The sequence below is a fragment of the Hippoglossus stenolepis genome, chromosome 10, assembly GCF_022539355.2.
Source record: "Hippoglossus stenolepis isolate QCI-W04-F060 chromosome 10, HSTE1.2, whole genome shotgun sequence".
Classification (NCBI taxonomy): Eukaryota; Metazoa; Chordata; class Actinopteri; order Pleuronectiformes; family Pleuronectidae; genus Hippoglossus; species Hippoglossus stenolepis.
This window is the reverse complement of record NC_061492.1, coordinates 5,926,823-5,944,198: the sequence shown is the minus strand read 5'-3', so window position 1 is coordinate 5,944,198 and position 17,376 is coordinate 5,926,823. Positions and strand designations below refer to the sequence as shown.

At 42.8% G+C, this 17,376-nt stretch overlaps 1 protein-coding gene across 2 annotated transcripts in view; it reads right to left on the bottom strand.

Annotated features, from left to right (window-relative positions):
- Window positions 1-17,376, bottom strand: part of stard9 (StAR-related lipid transfer (START) domain containing 9) — a 38,977-nt gene that overhangs the window by 14,888 nt on the left and 6,713 nt on the right. The window contains exons 4-19 of one of the 2 annotated variants that reach the window (XM_047341550.1): window positions 8,803-8,919; window positions 8,518-8,550; window positions 8,344-8,405; window positions 7,830-7,942; window positions 5,611-5,753; window positions 5,330-5,397; window positions 5,062-5,159; window positions 4,632-4,853; window positions 4,066-4,163; window positions 3,895-3,972; window positions 3,543-3,620; window positions 2,756-2,935; window positions 1,835-1,886; window positions 1,227-1,352; window positions 694-776; window positions 410-471 (exon numbers count right to left, since the gene is read on the bottom strand). In XM_047341550.1, the coding sequence (XP_047197506.1) occupies window positions 410-471; window positions 694-776; window positions 1,227-1,352; window positions 1,835-1,886; window positions 2,756-2,935; window positions 3,543-3,620; window positions 3,895-3,972; window positions 4,066-4,163; window positions 4,632-4,853; window positions 5,062-5,159; window positions 5,330-5,397; window positions 5,611-5,753; window positions 7,830-7,942; window positions 8,344-8,405; window positions 8,518-8,550; window positions 8,803-8,919 (1,613 nt within the window). The remainder of the gene's footprint in view (window positions 1-409; window positions 472-693; window positions 777-1,226; window positions 1,353-1,834; window positions 1,887-2,755; window positions 2,936-3,542; window positions 3,621-3,894; window positions 3,973-4,065; window positions 4,164-4,631; window positions 4,854-5,061; window positions 5,160-5,329; window positions 5,398-5,610; window positions 5,754-7,829; window positions 7,943-8,343; window positions 8,406-8,517; window positions 8,551-8,802; window positions 8,920-17,376) is intronic. The other variant, XM_047341551.1, reaches the window with a different exon arrangement.

Below are 17,376 nucleotides of genomic sequence, written 5' to 3'. Positions count from 1 at the left end.
ACCCCAGTGACGCCCCATTTGATGTTAGAATATAGAAGCTTGGTGATGGAGTGTTGGGTTTAAAGAAGAAGCTTCTGTTGTTGGTTTTCAGTTCAGCATCTGAGCAGTAACCAAGCAACTATTGTGCCTGTCCTGTACACAGCTAACTGGGATTGTTCAAGACGGTGGGGGCTAATGGAAACGCATGGCATCTGCACCAGCTGAAGGAAAACATGCAAGAAGCACTGCCCTATTTCTACAGCATGTACCATAGTACAACACATGTACTTCTTATCAAATATGTATGCGTTGAGTTGGCAGAATAAGGTCTCTGCACATCACACACACACACAGACACACAGCAATGAATTTTGTCCTAAAACAACACTTGTATTGTTGTGCAACTTTTTTTCTTGGTGACAGTATTTACCTGTGGTCAGGGGTCAAGGGGCAGAGGTCAATGTAGGTGCAGTTCATGCCACCTTCACTAGCCTGAGAACAACAGATAAGAGATGCACTGATTAAATTTACCAGAAAATAAACAATCACCTCTCTATTGTAAGTATTGTAAGAACAGATCATTTCTTGTGTGTGTATACATTTTGTGCATGACTTGACGTTGTAGTATTTCAATTGTCTTCTCATCATTAACATCACAATGATTGCCACCTTAACCAGGAGCATGACATTCATTTTCAGCTGAGCAGCACCTACCCGCCTGCGTTCCCGGAGGACGGCTGCCTCTGCCGGATGGTTGAAGCGGAACCTGTGCACTCCTCCCAAGGTGATCACCATCCCTGGAGACAGAGACACATATTTGTTGGTACAAGTAAAGCTACATCGATTTTCAAAGAAGACATCAGTGTTTCATCACGGCCAAACAATTACTGAGAAGGTGATCAATAAATGTGTCATTTTAAACTCTGTAGTCTCGTATTGTTAAAGACGCAACAATTCAACCAGAACTGAAATCGTACAAATTATTACTTTCTCTTTCAACTCTATCAAGTGTTGCCTCGGGGATAAACTTCTATAAACAATTACAGTCTCCGAATGTTGAAATAAGAAAAGGTACGTGTTGTTTGTCAAATAAGTGCAACATAAAAATCAATAGAAGCTAGAATCAAATATTAAAACATGCCCCCGCCCACTCTGCTCTTTTTACTGTTCATTTCATTACAAACCATCCAATTTGTGTCTCGTGCAGGGTAAAAAAATAAATAAACATGCAGTGGACATGAGCTGACCTTGAGCCAGTCTGCAGGGCTCGGTGATCTCTCTGTCGTTGAGCAGGCAGCAGCAGCCTGACAGGGGTCTGAGCGTTACCACACCTCCACGGTTTTCAATCTCACAGCTCGCACTGGCCTGCAGAACTGGAGACGGGAAACAGAAACACAATCACACATACTGATTTAGAGAGCTGTCCCGAGGCAGCTGCTGTACTGCTGAATATATTCAGTGCTCAATGCAGCATTTAATGCAAAGTTAACAAGCCATTTTCAGACATATTATGTTTTACTATGCACTCTCACTTCACTATTACAATGCACTGCATTTCTTGCGTGTGACCCGCAAGTTACTGGCCTGAATTTTCTATTTGATCTTGTGTGTTTTTTGCTGCATGTATTGTCTAGAGCTGTCACATTTTGTTGCATGTTTACTCTGTGATAATACACGCCTGTAAGAGGCTTCGAGGATTCCCCCTCTTGTACTGTATAACAGTTCACAACAAAAAAAATCTCATTACACAGTCTGAAAGTGAATATTTGCAGCTGGATGAGGAAACATGGAGACGAAATGAACTTGAATTGCACTCAAATCCTGCAAAAACAAACGCAGCGGTAATAACTAATACCTATCTGTGGCTCTTCACACTGGTTCTGAGGTCCCATGTGAGTGACTCCTTCCTACAACAACAAAAAAAACATGGTGTAAATACAAAATCCACATGAACACAAAACATCAAAACAAAGCAAATGATGCACACTTTTATCTTCAACACAAAAACAGCTGTAAATATAATGCCAAACATTTGACACAATGGTCTGTAGAGAACTATTGTCCTTTCCCTTCTAATCCTCCACTTTTCTGACAGAAAAAAACAACAATTTGTTTACTTTGAAGTCTTATCGAATGTGATTAAAGGCTTTCTTATACGGTGTCAGGACCACATGTGCTCCCAGGTGGCCTCAGCTCTCCTCATGCAGGAAACAGTGTAATTGTCAGGCCTAAGGGTACGCTTGTCATTGTCAGAATCAGGGCATCTCAAGCTCCCCCGAGTCCTAGCCTCAGAACTAAGAGCCTCTTATCCAACCCAGCTCTACGCATCGCAGAAGACATTCACACAGACAGAGAGAGACGGGAGATCGACAGGACAGTCGGAGAGTAAAAGTTAAAAAGAAAGTAGGAAGTAGAAACACACCTTTTCTCAAGAGTTTTTTTTGTTTTTCTAGCAGAACAGAGAGAAATAGAAAGTGGAGAGGGAAGAACCTAGCAGGCAAGAAAAAAAAGAGATTTTAGGCTTTATTCTAGACGGCTGACAAACACAGCGACTTTAGAGTTGGGAAAAGTAGAGCAAAGGAAAAAACATAGTTTGTGCATCAAACTGAAGCAACACGAACACTACTAATATTAACATTAGCTCCAGCACCTTAACTTGTAATTCTAATACCTGAACCAGCATGTACACATCATACACAAATGGCCAAAGAAGCCTAACAAAGAAAAAAAGACACTAGAATATGTTTATAAATGGACAAATCAACTTCTATCTCACCTTGAGATGATAGAAGACGACCCCGGTGCTGAGAACATCTCGATCGAGGGTAACCAAGTGTGGTGCGAGGGAGTTGATGAGGAAGCCGGCCCGCTCCCTGTTGATGTCCACGCTGTACTGGTCCAGCAGCTCCTTCTTGTCCCCCCAGTTCTCAGACCAGTCCTTCGTCAGCTGTTGCACCTGAGGAGGAGACGAGGATGAAAAGGATGAAGGAAGATCATGAAGAGCGGTGAATAGAAACTAGTGAGGGGGATAAAAAGTGGCTCATTTCTGAGCAGCAAGCAACTAAATATTCGCCCCTGAAACCCCTAATTTTTCCCAACGTGTAGAAGAAACTACATTGACTTTAAGATAACGTAAAAAAACACAGAAGGCGCTCTCTAGGTCCAGTGCTTGGTTTGTCTGTTCAGGGCTACTGCAGAAACATGGTGATGCAACATAGCAGACTCCTGATGTACATTTTAAGGGTTCGTAATAAGATGTAATATTCTATTTCAAGTGATTCACTGAGGAGCTCAAAGTTTGATCCAAAAATCCCCACAATAGAACATTTTCAGTGCAGTACTTCGTATGAATCTACATGTCATACTTCTGTCTCTGTATCCGTGACCCCCATCTGGCAGTTCAACGTATATTTGGAGATAAATCTGTCTATCAGGGTTTGATGCAACTTATTACACGGGGCCCTGAATCTCTCTTCTGTGAAATATCTGTCATAAGAGTCTTGGAAAACATTCATTGGTATGAAAGCAGCCAGCTGTAGCCGTCTGTGTCGACCCTGCGTTACCTTCAGTTCATTCTGAAGCACCATGTCAGAGAGATTTCCATCCCTCTCATCACTCAGGGACGGACTGGGATTGCGCTGCTGTCAGTCAAGAGGTAGAAAGAAAAAAAAAAGATCAGTCAGCATATTGTGCAAAGGGACGGTGTGACACGATACAATGCGTTTCAATCTTTACCATTCACTAAATGTCACAAAGTCACAAAGCACAGTATTAGGCCTTTAGTACCAAAACGTGTAATGTGGGAATCTCTTTTATTCAAAGCCTTTCGGTATCGAGAGCTTTCTTTTGGGGGGGAAGCGGGACGTATCCCTGAGAGAGTCAGCGACATGCTCTAATGATAAAAGGTCAGTGTACCATTTCAAAACTGAGCAGCATGCTCTTCAGCCTGTCAATCTCCTCTCTCAGCTCCCTGATCAGCCGAACGTTGGCATCCTGCACAGAATTCAGAGCGCACACATTAACCGACCAAAAGACATTTAGCTCAGACATTAAATTTTGGCATCAGATTCATAAACTGCCACTGACCTCATTAACTCGGGGTTTATTGACAATATTCCTGGCATGGGCAGCATAGCGCAGAGTGCTGAGGGTCTCATTGTAACTGTTAGCGGAGGGTGAAACCGCTGCAGAGCAGACACGTAGAGAAACGCACAGGAAAGGACACACACACAGCAATTAACAAAAAGTTCACATGAAGTAACAATGTCAGTTTGGGAAGTGAGACGACAGTGACACATAAGAAAGCACAGAGTTTTGGAGGCATAGACACATTTCAGAGACTAAGAATTGACAAAGTTTTCATTCAACTGCTTTTAGAAAACACAGAAAGACACTTACAAACAATTTATTTGTTGAGGAACACACAAAATCACCGCTGTATTTCCTTAAAGGGGCACGCATGTCTACTTTACACAACACAATCAGTCACCACTTTACTATCTGGTACATCATTTACATAAATAAAAAAATCTAGGATCCAATGTCACCTCTCAGCTCATTTACACATCACTTCTGATCATATATTAATTTTCTTTTACAAAGTTAGCCAAGCTTAAGGAAGTGCAATATTAAATCTCTGGAATTCCACTTACTTGCAACCATAATGGTCTTGGAGTTGCCGCCCAGGCTGTCTTTCAGCAGCCAGGTGAGGACTGAGTCTCTGTAGGGGATAAAGCAGTGCCTCCTCCCTCCTCCTGCTCCTCCTCCTCCTCCCCCAGACAGGGAGCTGCTGTGACTACCCACCGTGCTGCCATCAGCCTCTGAGGCCATGCTGTTGATGCTCTGGCAGCTGCTCGACATCTGGGAGTTCTGGGCTGTGGAAGAGCACGATACAAGAATCGTGAGATGTGCCGAGAAAGTAAAACGGAAAGGAAAGAGGAATCAGATGAAACGCGGAAGGAAAAACGGGAATTTGTGGAGCTGCATGCAAAATTTTATTCCAATTTAAAAACAACAGTCTTCTACTTAATCACTTGAACTTCAAACTGTAATACCAACACTTTTAACAGTAGCAGAATTTACCAAGAGCAGAAATGACGATGCCCAAAGTGACCAGCGACTTGTTGATGTTGGAGCCTTCTGTCAGTCGGTCTCTGCAGTAGTGGGGGTCGGCTCGCTCACTGTCAAAAACAAAACAAAACACAACATGAAATGTCAGGTCGTCTCATTTGAAATAATGAAAATGTGAGAATGGAGAGGCAGTAGCCAAGAGCCACTAGGGGGCAGTTTTGTCAATGAAGTTAAAGGATGTTGACAAAAAAAAAAAGGAAGAAGGAAAGAAGCTGTTCACCTCCCAGCCAAGTCCACCAGGTTAATCTTGCTGACAGTTTCTGAAGGACGGTCGTTTTCCAGGATTGCCTGTGGGGGAAAAAATTACAAGAGCAATCAGACTGGAATCTGCTAATGATAAGTGTTTCACATTAAAATAGATACTTCCCACATTAATCGAATGTCAATGAGCAATGAGCCATTATTGGCCTCAAAAAAATGTGACAGAGAATCATTATCAGATTATTAAATAAGAAGTGTGACTGTATAGTTAGTTCAACGGGTGGTGAGGGCGATGATGACCTGTGTGTACTGGATGGTGAAGATGGCGTGGGATCTGCTGCTGGCATCGTGGTTGTGCGTTGCTGCGGTGATGCGGTTGGCAATGCCTTCCTCCAAAAGGTCCATGGCCTGTTTGCAGTCTGAGACCACATGCTGTGACAGATCTGATCAGAGAGAAACAGAGAAAGATTAAAAAGCATGTAAACCAAGAGCAGTAATGAAAATGAAAATGCCGGCTCATGATGGGAGTTTGGAGAAAGGTAATTAGGTCAGAGAGGGAAGGGAAACAAGTGCTAGGCACAGGTTGGAAACTTTCTAAAACTATAATGCAAAATTATTTATTAAAAACACAGAAAAACTCCACTACACTACATGATTGTAGCAGATGTTTAAAAAAAACCTAACATCCAGATTTTGAGTTTTATTCATAAAACAAAATCTACTGTCAGTTTGAATGGGTCAGACTCGTTGCCATAGAAGTACAGTAAAAATTTTAAAAAGTCTTTAAATCAATTGACTGATTAACATAATGAAAAGTTTTGTTTGGAAATTCCACATGGTTGAGTTTTACTCTGAAACATTAATTAAAAACCATTAAATATGGATAGATGGATGGATGGAGGGATGGATGGATGGATGGATGGATGGATGGATGGATGGAGGGAGGGATGGATGGATAGATGGATGGATGGATGTATGAACACACTGATCACTGTATCCTCCAACGTTATATGACGAGGGGATATTAACATTACACTGGTAAATTGAGTAAAATGTAGAAGTGTGTAGCACTGACAATGACTCAAAGACACTTTAGTTAAACATCCAGAGAGATAGAAATGTGAAAAAGAAACAAACAACTTCCTGTTTGAGCTGTAATACTTTCCCCCGGAGCATTTACCAACAAAATATCTGTGACATTGCTCTACTTCCAGGCATGAATCACATCAACTTAAGCGTCTGTTAAACACGTGCACAGGAAACCTCAAAGTCTCTCGTTGCTCTAACACATGGTTACGTCTTCTTTGTTTTCATTTATCCAGTAATACAATCTCCGAATCATTTCAAAAACAATAATAGTGAGAGTAAAATGCTGTCGGGCGGACGTGTGCTGATGGAAAAGAAACTGTATAAACTGTGAGTCTTCTAAATTTGCTCTGTGTGCACGGTGAAGTGTTCTCACTGGAACCGAAAGGAAATGACTTCACTTCCTCTGGTCATCTGGGATTTCTCTTGATACAGACAATGAGTGGATGTCGGGCTTCAAACAGAGAGAGGCGGGCGAATGTGAGGAAGAGAAAGAAGGAAGGAGATGGAGGGAGAAAGGGCCAATTCTGGACCCGAGGAAAAGTTTAACAAGGGAACCAAATTCCACCAGTGACCACACACCACAGTGAGTTATAAACTAGATACGCAGGAGCAGAGTATTACTCGAAATACTGCAGACCTTGTTACACATCCAAGACCATAATTTGACAAAATGATGTGAATTACATGTAGAGACATATGATTCACTATGAGCGGCTGGGTACAAATTGTCACTTAACTCTTCTTGGAGGTCAAAGCCTGTGAGAGCAACTAATCATGAGACCATTCTATTTAAATAGGCACAGTCCCACTGCCAAGCTGAGACATAAGATTCCTGCGAGTTGGTTGAAAAGAGCATTTTTGCAAAAAGCACAAACCCAAATATCATAGTTAATCTGAGTGAAATTATTCGGGGAGGGTAATGAGAATTTGAAGCCTCTGGACCTCGAGTTAAGTATTTAATCAGAAAGATAGACAGAAAGAGAAAAATGCTCAAATGATCAGTTGGTTTTTGAGCACAATATTTTGTGCGATTCTATCTTGAGCTGTGCCGGAATATTGAGTTTGAATTATAATTAAGTTTGTCTATTTTCTTTGCTTTGTGTTTTGTGGTGTTTATAAAACTGCTTCGTGTTCTACTTCTCCTACAGAGGTGTTATATGCTAGCGACTGAAGGTACCTGCTTTCTTGTGCATGTATTTTATGTAATTATCTTTTACATATTATAACATTGCCACAATTTCTTTGCATGAGTTAAAAAACGTTACTCAATTTAGTTTATTTGTTTATACAACTGTTTATCTGTTCTGTACTATGATTACATTTTAAACAAAAGCTGGGACGTGATCTAAAACATTTAACCTGTAGCGTTCACATGCATCTTTGCTTTCTACCACTTGTCTAAGTGTAGACGCAGCTGCCCCAACACTCACCTTGAACGTAGGGTCCTTTCTCAGGATGTTCTCGGACCCTCAGTGAGGCTTTCTTCTTCTGCTCTCCTCCTCTCAGCAAGTCTCTCACACGCTCGTTGTAGATCTCCAGGAAGCTGCAGGGACAGAGGAGCAGGACAACATCCAACTATGAAGACTCTAATACAACGTCAGGACTGGATCATTTATTGTTAATTTACCTAGATACAGTCACACTCCTTTTAGTTAGTATTTGGAAGTTGATGCAGGGCAGAGTTATATAACAAAACTTACATTATTGCTTGTGCGCAAGTGGCAAAGCATCATTTCTACTCTGTCAAAGTACTTATTATTATTATTATAACCACTATTCTGCATGTGGAGGAAATTGGTTTTCATTATTGGGGAACTCCTCTAACAATGACAAGAAAATATGCATTGTGTCGGCCATAATTCTGAAACATAATTGTTCCATAAGTACTCGGCTGATTTCAATTTCCATGTAACTAAGAGAGTCGCACAATGATGAAACAAGTACCTGATCTCCACTCTGCTTGAATTTTGCCCATCGGGAAAAGTGTCTTCAGACCTAAAGAGACCCTGCAAGGAAAGGGAGGAATAAAATGTACTTCACAGTTTAACACCAGATACACGAGCAGCAGCATTACCAGTGTGTTCACTTCATTCATGTTATTATAACAGACTATCGTACCTGGCAGATGCGAGGGGTTAATCCAATGGAGTCCTGACACCGTTCAAAACAAAAACAAAACACAGAGTGAGACACAGAATGGATCAGAACTTAATGCTTTTCTTTACAGAGTGTTTTGCTTATTCTGCAGTGCAGCATGGATTCAATTTGTTTCCGTGTGTAAGCACATTGATTCCTTTGTGTTTGCTGAGATCAGTTGAGGCCCCGAAGGTTCAATTAAATCTACTCAAATAACATGTAATCCCATCCAGTGAGTCTGGCACTTGCCCCGGCCCTACGCCTCACCGGTGTTCCCATCATGGTGTACGTCTTTCCAGATCCTGTTTGGCCGTAAGCAAACAGACACACATTGTATCCCTCCGACGCTCCGGACAGCACCAACACACCCAGGTCCTGGAACACCTGAGGACAAAAACACATCATGAATACATGGAGAAAGACCAGCCAGGGCTACATCCACACTTCTATGTTGCAGTTTTTAAAACCCATCACTGAGTTTTTACTTCACGTTTACACCTGTCGTCCACAATACTCCTGAGTTTTCGAGCATCTAAAACGCTGGTGACCACAAAAACGCAAATCTGGACGGAGATTGTTATACTTTTAAAACGTATTAGTATGGATGTAGCCAAATAGATGTCTATAAACAACTGGGTGCAGCTCATCCCCTGGATTTCACTCCTTTTCTCCCTAAAATATTTAGATGTTGAAAAATGGATTTCTTTCAAGTAAAGAATGATTTCTTCAAACGCATCTGAAAGCTTGTTTTACTAAAAGAGTAGGCACACTTGTAGATTGATGAGGTGTTTACAATGTAAGCCGATGCCCTTGACGTTAACTGCATTGTGTTTTTACAGCAGCATAGATTTGCATCAAGGTTTCACCATCACAATGCCTGTGGCACCAGGCCAGAGGTGCAGAACTAACTGCTGCTGAGGTGTTTGGGCAAGTGAGCAGGGAGGTCAGCTATCGCTCTGGGTAAACACTTCTGCAGAATGTGTATGTGAAAGAAACAAATGTGAGGGTAAGGAATACATTGGTCAGGAGTGACTAGGTCAGGAAAATAAACCTTCCCTAAAAGCGCAGTGGTGATACGGGAGAGTCCAACTCAAAACAATCAACTAGGGCCTCTTGTTTTCGTTTCCCTCTGTGGGTCTGAATCTGGAGATTATTAGCATGAGGTCACATCACAGACACTTTTTGTTGATTTGTCTTTCACTTGTTTTTCTGCAAGTTGAAATTTTATTCAAATCATTGTGCTGGAAAAAACCCTCCAGGTCATTAGAGATAAGCAAAAAAAGAAACTCCATCAGAAGCAGCCCCCGGGTGACATGTGGCCTCATCAGCAACAGCTCGGTCCAAACGCAACACTTGCCTTGAGGGGGGAGGTGGGGGGGTCCAGTCCAGAACTGAGACACAGCACATTCCCCGCAGAACCATAACACACCCTGGGATCAGTGAGAGGGTCTCCTCCCCTGGCCCCCGGGATCAAGTCTGGACAACAGAGTCTGCTCGGTGAGTGTACTTAGGAGGGAGGAGGCTCTAAGATCTCCCAAGATCTCCCAGGATCAAACACGGGAATACTGTCAACATGCCTCCCATGTACGGTCAGGAGAAGCGAGGACCTGGAGCTGAGCCGGTGTGTACTCTAGGCTTACAAAACGTTGGGAATAGGTTTAGGTTGGATGTGGTTGAAAGCTGTTGTGAAAGGCCCGGGCTTTGTGAAAGCAGCACCGGTCATCTGGTTGTTCTTAAGACTGTGTGAATCTCTGTCTGTTAATATTCAACAGCCTTGCGTTTTTCTCTGAGAGGTAAAATGTTCCAACACTGACACAGAGTCCAACGCCAGTGTAGGGCTACAACCTCACAACTACAATTATTGATTAATCGGTTGTTTTTTGAATATTTTATACATTTTTAAGTGTATAAAATATCAGAAAATACAAAAAAAGGGCCAATACAATTTCTCCAAAACTAAGGTGACATCGTCATGTCTTATTTTGTCCAATGCACAGGACAAAACTCAAAGATATTACATTTTTTATCATAAAAGAACAAGAGAATTAGCAAATATTCACAATTTAGATGATTGAAATTTGATTTAGCAGCTTTAGAAATAGCCACTGTGTAAATCTCTGTTGATCCACAAATTCAATTATTGACTAATGATGTAATCTTTAGTCCATTTACAGACTATAAAAGTACAACTACATTAAAAATCATGTTACCTCTTATCATTACTTCACAGAAATACAGACACAATCAGTCAAATGGCAGATCAAAGAACTGTTTAAATGATTTGAATAAAATTAATAGATTTGTCATTTAAATCATGTATCAAGCAAAAATGTCAAACATTCTGTATAATCCCAGAGAACTATACAGATTCATGAATAAAGAAAGAAAACAAACAGCTGTGGCCCCGAACCCGACAGACAGTATTTCTCATATTACAGTATTTCTCTGTAGCCTAGCCAACCATGTGCAGACAACAGCCACGTGCAGCTAGTAAAAGTGCTGCCCCCAACGGCTGTCTTACTCAATGACCCTATAAATCACCAACAGGCGCCGTGGTAGAAACCGTCATCGTTCATATGCATAGGAATCTAGTTTAACTTCTAATTTAAACTTTTCAAATAACCCCAAAAGATAAGGATACTTTCTAAATGAAGCTGTATATAACAAGATATAGTAAACCAGTAAATTTAAGTCTAGATACAAAAAAACTCATTATTGTTAAGCCAAGGCAGAACCTACTATTTTCTTTCATGCAAAGACATGTGTTGAGAATGAGTGAGTTTCATTTACATGTTGCTCAACAAACAATCACAAAGTGTGCGGTCCACTGGAGCTCAGACCACCAAGTGCTGCCCCCTGCTTCTTGGCTGAATGGAGGCTTAAACACGGAGACAAAAAGCAGCGCCGCCCCCGTCTTGTCCTCGTCCCACTATTCAAAAAAACAGACACAGACGTCCTCTCCTCCCTCAAACACAGAGAATCAACACAGCTCTTGTTAAAGTTGACCCTCTTAAATTCACACTGTGGGGCCTATGGCGGGCCTGAGGGTCCCGACAGGCTTTGCACAAAGAGCAGGAACTTCACTCCAGCTATCGGATCCTTCTTTGAACCTGATTATCTCGTTATTTCTATACACTAATCCGATTGTTTCCACTGTTTCTACTGTGTTTCGAATGATTTATTTTTAACTGAAAGTCTGCAAAATACTTCAGTGACCCGCAAACAAAACCAAAATAGGGAGCATAAACTTATTTCAACCTCCTGTGATAATTATAATTAATATGTGTATGAGTTTGTCTAGACGGTCAACATTCAAACGAGCCCGTGTGTCATCACTGTCAGATCAAATTAAATCAGAGGATCGTAATTTGTGCCATTGTACTCTGGATGCCTAAATGAACACAATGACCCCCTCTGTCACGTTCACAGTTTACAGCACCCTGCAACACCGGGAGGTATTTTGGGTGTTAACAAAGCAGGTGAGGCAAGAGACGGGTCCGGAATGGAAATGTACTCCAGAAATCAAGTTGGAGGAAAACAGCCTGGAGATAAAGTGACAGGGCAAGAGCCACAGCAAGCGTGGAGGCAGGTCGGTCACCTCCAAATACACAGGGGACAGACTAAACACCTCCATTAGCAGGGAGGCAGTTGTCATCAACGGGCTGTTGTTTGTGTGTATGTGTGTGTTTGTGTGTGTTGGTGTGTGTGTCTGACCGGCTAAGCGACTGAGAGGAAGCAGCATCCACAACAAGTACCAAAGCTTCAGAGTTTGCTTCTTCCTCTGATGGAAACATTTACAAACAATCTAACAATGAAAGAGGAAAAGCAGAATATAGTTTTCATTCTTGTGCAGGAAATGCAGGTCAGTTTGATCGAGTCATCACAGAGTAAGGAAGGAAGAAGAAAACAAGGGTTCGGGTTTAGCGGGGGGGGGCAGTGGCTGAGTGTCTAAATCGGTCTAGTTTTCCAGAATCAAACCCTGTTGTTGACTTTTTGCACAGTTCAGCCATGATAACACATATTTTGCTCCATCTCTGCAAGATCAAGTTTCTAGTAAAGTAGAAAAACTTGTGGAGCAGCCCTCAGAGAAAACAGGTGTGACTTTAAATGCTACGGTACACAACTGGGTCCGGGCTTTCTCTGGACTTTCACATATGAAGAACGCAGCTGTGAGCAAAGCAATGTCAGGAGATGGGAAGATAAAGCAGACAAGACTGCACACAGCTATAAATACTGCCACATGAGATGTATGACATCCACTAAGTGACAACATACAGAGAGATTGTGCAAAAAAGCCAACTCTCGCAGCTGGAATGTCAAATGTGCAGCGAGCTAAGCAGGACCAGAGCTCTCGGACGAAAACTCTCCTGAAGGAACCAGCTGGGTTTCATGCAAGAGATGTGAACGATGATAAACACTACGTTCCCTGTTTGTTTTGAAACAAGGGAAATGGTCATTTTCTAAAGAGGGAGTCTCGTTTGTGGCCTTGTAACTTTGGAAAAAGAAAAAACTTGGAGGAAGGCGGTGAAGTGGGTGAAAGATGTTGAAAGATGGTGGCGATGGTTTAAAAGAGAAAGACATCAAGATAGAGACCGGCTGACAGGAGTGAAAAAGTAATACTGTAATGTCTCTGTAATGAGTTAAGTCCTGTAATCACTGGCTGTGGAAAACGCAGATTGCTCGCCTGGTTTTATGTGGCCTGCTCTACGCTGAACCCCGGAAAAGTATTTATGTGAGTGTGTGTGAATGTGTGTAAGATGTTGTCATGGGTGATGGCAGACGGCCAGCCAAGCTAAGTGAAGCCCTTTGCCACATTTAAAAAACTTCAGCCCCTCTTTACTTTTGCCAGGTTTGACGCAACCAAGAGGACCGCGATGAATTTTCCCCTCAGCGACCGCTCGCACTGGGAGGGTGTCTCTACACGCAGAGCAAACACACACGACTGCACGTGGTCAAACTAGAGCAAAAGGAGATGCAACTTGTTTCCCCCATGGGTCAGTCAAACGAAGAACATTACTGCTATCAATACATATAAAAAAAAGTTAAGTTCTCTCCGCCCTGCAGGAGTGGACAGCTGCAGCAGAAGCAAGGGTCACTTGGTTCCTGTCTCACGCTTTTCGAACTGGATCACAAAAACACAGCAGCTGGACCTCAAGCTATAACTACATACTTCTTTAGACACGGGGAAATAGAAATGTCACGAGAGATCCCAGGCCCGACTTCCTGCGAGGATTCTGGTTTGGAGAAACTGGGTTAAATGTGTGGAAGACCACAGGGAGGACGAGGACAGGGAGACAGAAGACAGAGAGAGGACGCTGTTTAGTTGGAGTTCAACAACGCTCTTGTTTGTCACACTTGGACAGAATTTGTAGGTCAAATTAGCATGGGAGGGCGGAGAGGCTGCAAGGGAGGGAGGAGGGAGAGACGGAGATATGAAGGCCAAACAGACAGGCTGCTCTTCATTACTCGGGCCTCCCTACGCATGGGAACGAAGAACAGTGGGAAAAAAGAGGAGCAGAAGACGAGGGTCTCTCGGGCTGTTCAACCCACTTTCCACCAGCATATGCTCTTACTGCAACTGAGGCCGGGGCAAAGGCTAGACGTAAAAACAAATAAATAGAACCATATCTGGAGAGGGGTTTGTGGAGTTGCCGCTCCTCCCCCATTCCTCATTAAAGAGGCCAGAGCACAACACTGTGGAGCAGGGCTGCAAAACACATCTCCAGCCTTCAGGCTGATAGGAGCCTTGTGTGACATCCATACAGCTCAGTGGTACAGTATTGATTTCTTCCCAAGGGGGTAAAGTGGTGCAATATTACTAGAGTTTGACATGAATTCAAATATAAGACTGAGATACCTCCATCAAGCCTAACGCCCTATCTCACCATGTTTGAGAAAGTGAAAATAGGTTCCTGGATCTGCCCGTTTATCTGGATCCATCCAAAATGTTATGGGTTCTTCCTTGGGTCATGCCCCACCGCTCCACAAAATGTTATGTAAATCGGTTCAGCTGTTTTTGAGTATTCCTGCTGACAGACACACAAACAAATAACCTGCTTGGCAGAGATAAACACGTGATACTGATTGTGAGTGTTCTTGCCATATGGTTCTATTTTCCTTGTCAGATGAGGGAGAAACCTGCAGAGCACGTTCAACACCAAGGCTGCAAAGAATACCTTCGGAACTTTTGTTTTACGTTTGAAAAAGAAAAATACAGCCTCCAGACGTGCCTGAAGGGCGAAAAAGCTGCAGCTGATTGGTGTTTGTGATTTGGTGTTTGAGCAGCTGTGAGGGAAAGACAAAAAAGATGGTTGAGAAATCCTTGAAGCATTTCTTAAACATCTGATTTCAGTTTCACTTGGCCCCTGGTCGAACCCTCTGCTGATATCCTCAAAATGTGTTTTACATTTTATTTGAGAAAGAAAATAACAGGCCTTTTAATCAATCATAGCAAAATGTCAGTTGCCGCCCTAGCAAGGTGTTTAAATTAACAAATAGCAAAAAAATGATATGTGCACGACTGTAAACTGCAGCAAACACTTTACTTTTCTACCTGTGTTAAATCTTCAGTCAGTAAACTGCCAATTGAAGGTGTATTCTGCACCTAAAACTACAAACACCTATCCAAACAGTTCCACTCTTTCTTGTAAAACTCCTTTAATCCTCTGCCTTCGCTGATAAAAAGCTGTAAGTCTATTCATAGATCACATGAGCTTCTTCTGTATCCATATGGTCTAAATCTCATTTTTCTTTCGTTGACAGCTTATGGTTTATTTGCTGTCTTACTTGTAGTTAAATCGAACCAGGCTGAACTGGACGTGTGTGTTGACGGGGGTGTAAACGCTCACGTGTGTAGAGGATTCCTCCCGTCCACAGAGAAACTATTCATCCCCCCCAGCCTGCAGCACTACTGACACACAGACCTAGAAACACCGCGAGCAAAATCAAACCACGCACGGCACAGACCGAGGCACGAGGAGATAGAAGAAGAGGAGGAGAAAGAGGAGGAGGAGGAGGAAGAGGAGGAGGAGGAGGAGGAGGAGGGGAAAAACCCTTAGCAAGCTGACTCCATTTGGCCATAAAAACTGCATTGTGCTCTGAGACTAATCCTTAGCAGTGACGTCTTAGCACTGAAATTTAACTGCAAAAAAATTACTTAGTGAGGCAGATGCGAGTTTGGCAGGCGAGAGCTGGGAGCTGCAGAGGCACAGAGGACCCCCTGCCCATTTCCCCTCCTGCCCAGCTCCCTCTCCACCCAAGGAATTTACATTCCCATTTTCTCTAATCACTTTCTCTTGACTTTCCGTGCCTTTTTGCTTTCCCCTCCCATGTTTCGTACCGTCAGAAGCAATAAACAAGCCGAGGGGTTTGTGTCAATAAATAGTGGGGAAAGCTATTTATTAGCTCAATATCTAGGCCTGAAACAAAGGCAGCATTTAGACAAATAGTCACAGTTCTCTCTTGCATTGACTAAACAGCTGGTTCCCATTACGGATTATGGTTTTATTCCAAAAAATCCTACCTCTCCTCACCTGTTTTAGTCTTTTTCTTTCCTCTCTACTTAACTTTTTTATTTTTCACCCAAATAACAACTTAATTACTAAACCTCCCACCATGTAAGACAAAGTTTTTTCTAGTCGGGAGTCCTCAGCAGCAACAATACAACCACATCTGCTGCATCCACAGAGTTTAAGATGCCACATTTATTTTTCAGTCCCTCTGCTGTACAGAAGAAAAGACAAGTATCCGGTGTAAACTATCACTGACGCATGGACATGTCCAGTCGACAGTGCAGAGGAGGAGTGGGGAGGGGGTACAGGGGCTGGGAGGCCAGTCTCTCGGGGGGTGCTGGGTGTGGTTGGATGGTGCTGGAGTGGAGAGACCCTTGTCTCAGTCTCATGGGATCTAGAGTAAGATGAATTCAAAACAAGTCCCTTAGGGGTGAAGTGATAAGTACAAATCACGAGAAACGCTGGTGCTGGCAAAAGCTTCGTCAACTTAAAAGCTGGAAAATGTGTAAAACAATATATGAATATATGTGGTTACATATTTGATAAGGCAGAATAATCTGTACCCTCACTTTGAGCAATTACCTTCACGTAATGCCTCCAAGTGAAAGTAGGTGACACAACAGAACATTGCTGATGAATCTTGGTTGCAGATATAAAATAAATGTTCTCAACCGACCACTCAGACAGGCTCTTTGCTGCTCTGGAAAAAAATATGTCTTGTAAATGGGTAGAGTGGCTCTTAAGTTACGAGTCCACCTGCCACCACATGCTCCATTAATCTGGATTTCTGCATCGCAGCACAAACACATCCAGTCTGTCCCCCTCCGTCATACGCTCACTGTCTCTTCAGATGCACCATTGAAATAACCGCCCCGTGCTTTATTAAAATATTTTCAACCGTGATGCGATTAGTGACGCGATCGTAAACCAGTTTTTTTCCTTCAAGAGACAATGCTTCTGATTCTCATGCTGGAAAAAGGGGTCAGATTTAAATCCCGCAGCTCTGTCCTTTACTGCCGTCCTTCCGCCCGCCCACGGGTCAACAGAGGAATGTCTTGTGTCGACCAGGCCACTGTGACTGGACACAATTCTGCTGAGGATGGAGGCAGACAAACCCAGAGTCAGAGAAATGGGGAAAAGAAGAGAGGAAGAGGCTGTGTTATCTGCTGCTCAGTGCTCTGCGTAGGCCGCCATCACAGCCCTGTCTTTCTTAAACACACACAAAGGCAGCTCTGACAAGAAGACAGACAGGCAGTAAGGGAGCGGCAGAGGAGGGACCCTGAGGACCAACTGGAGCTGTTCCGCTGAACAATGAAAACTATATGGAAAT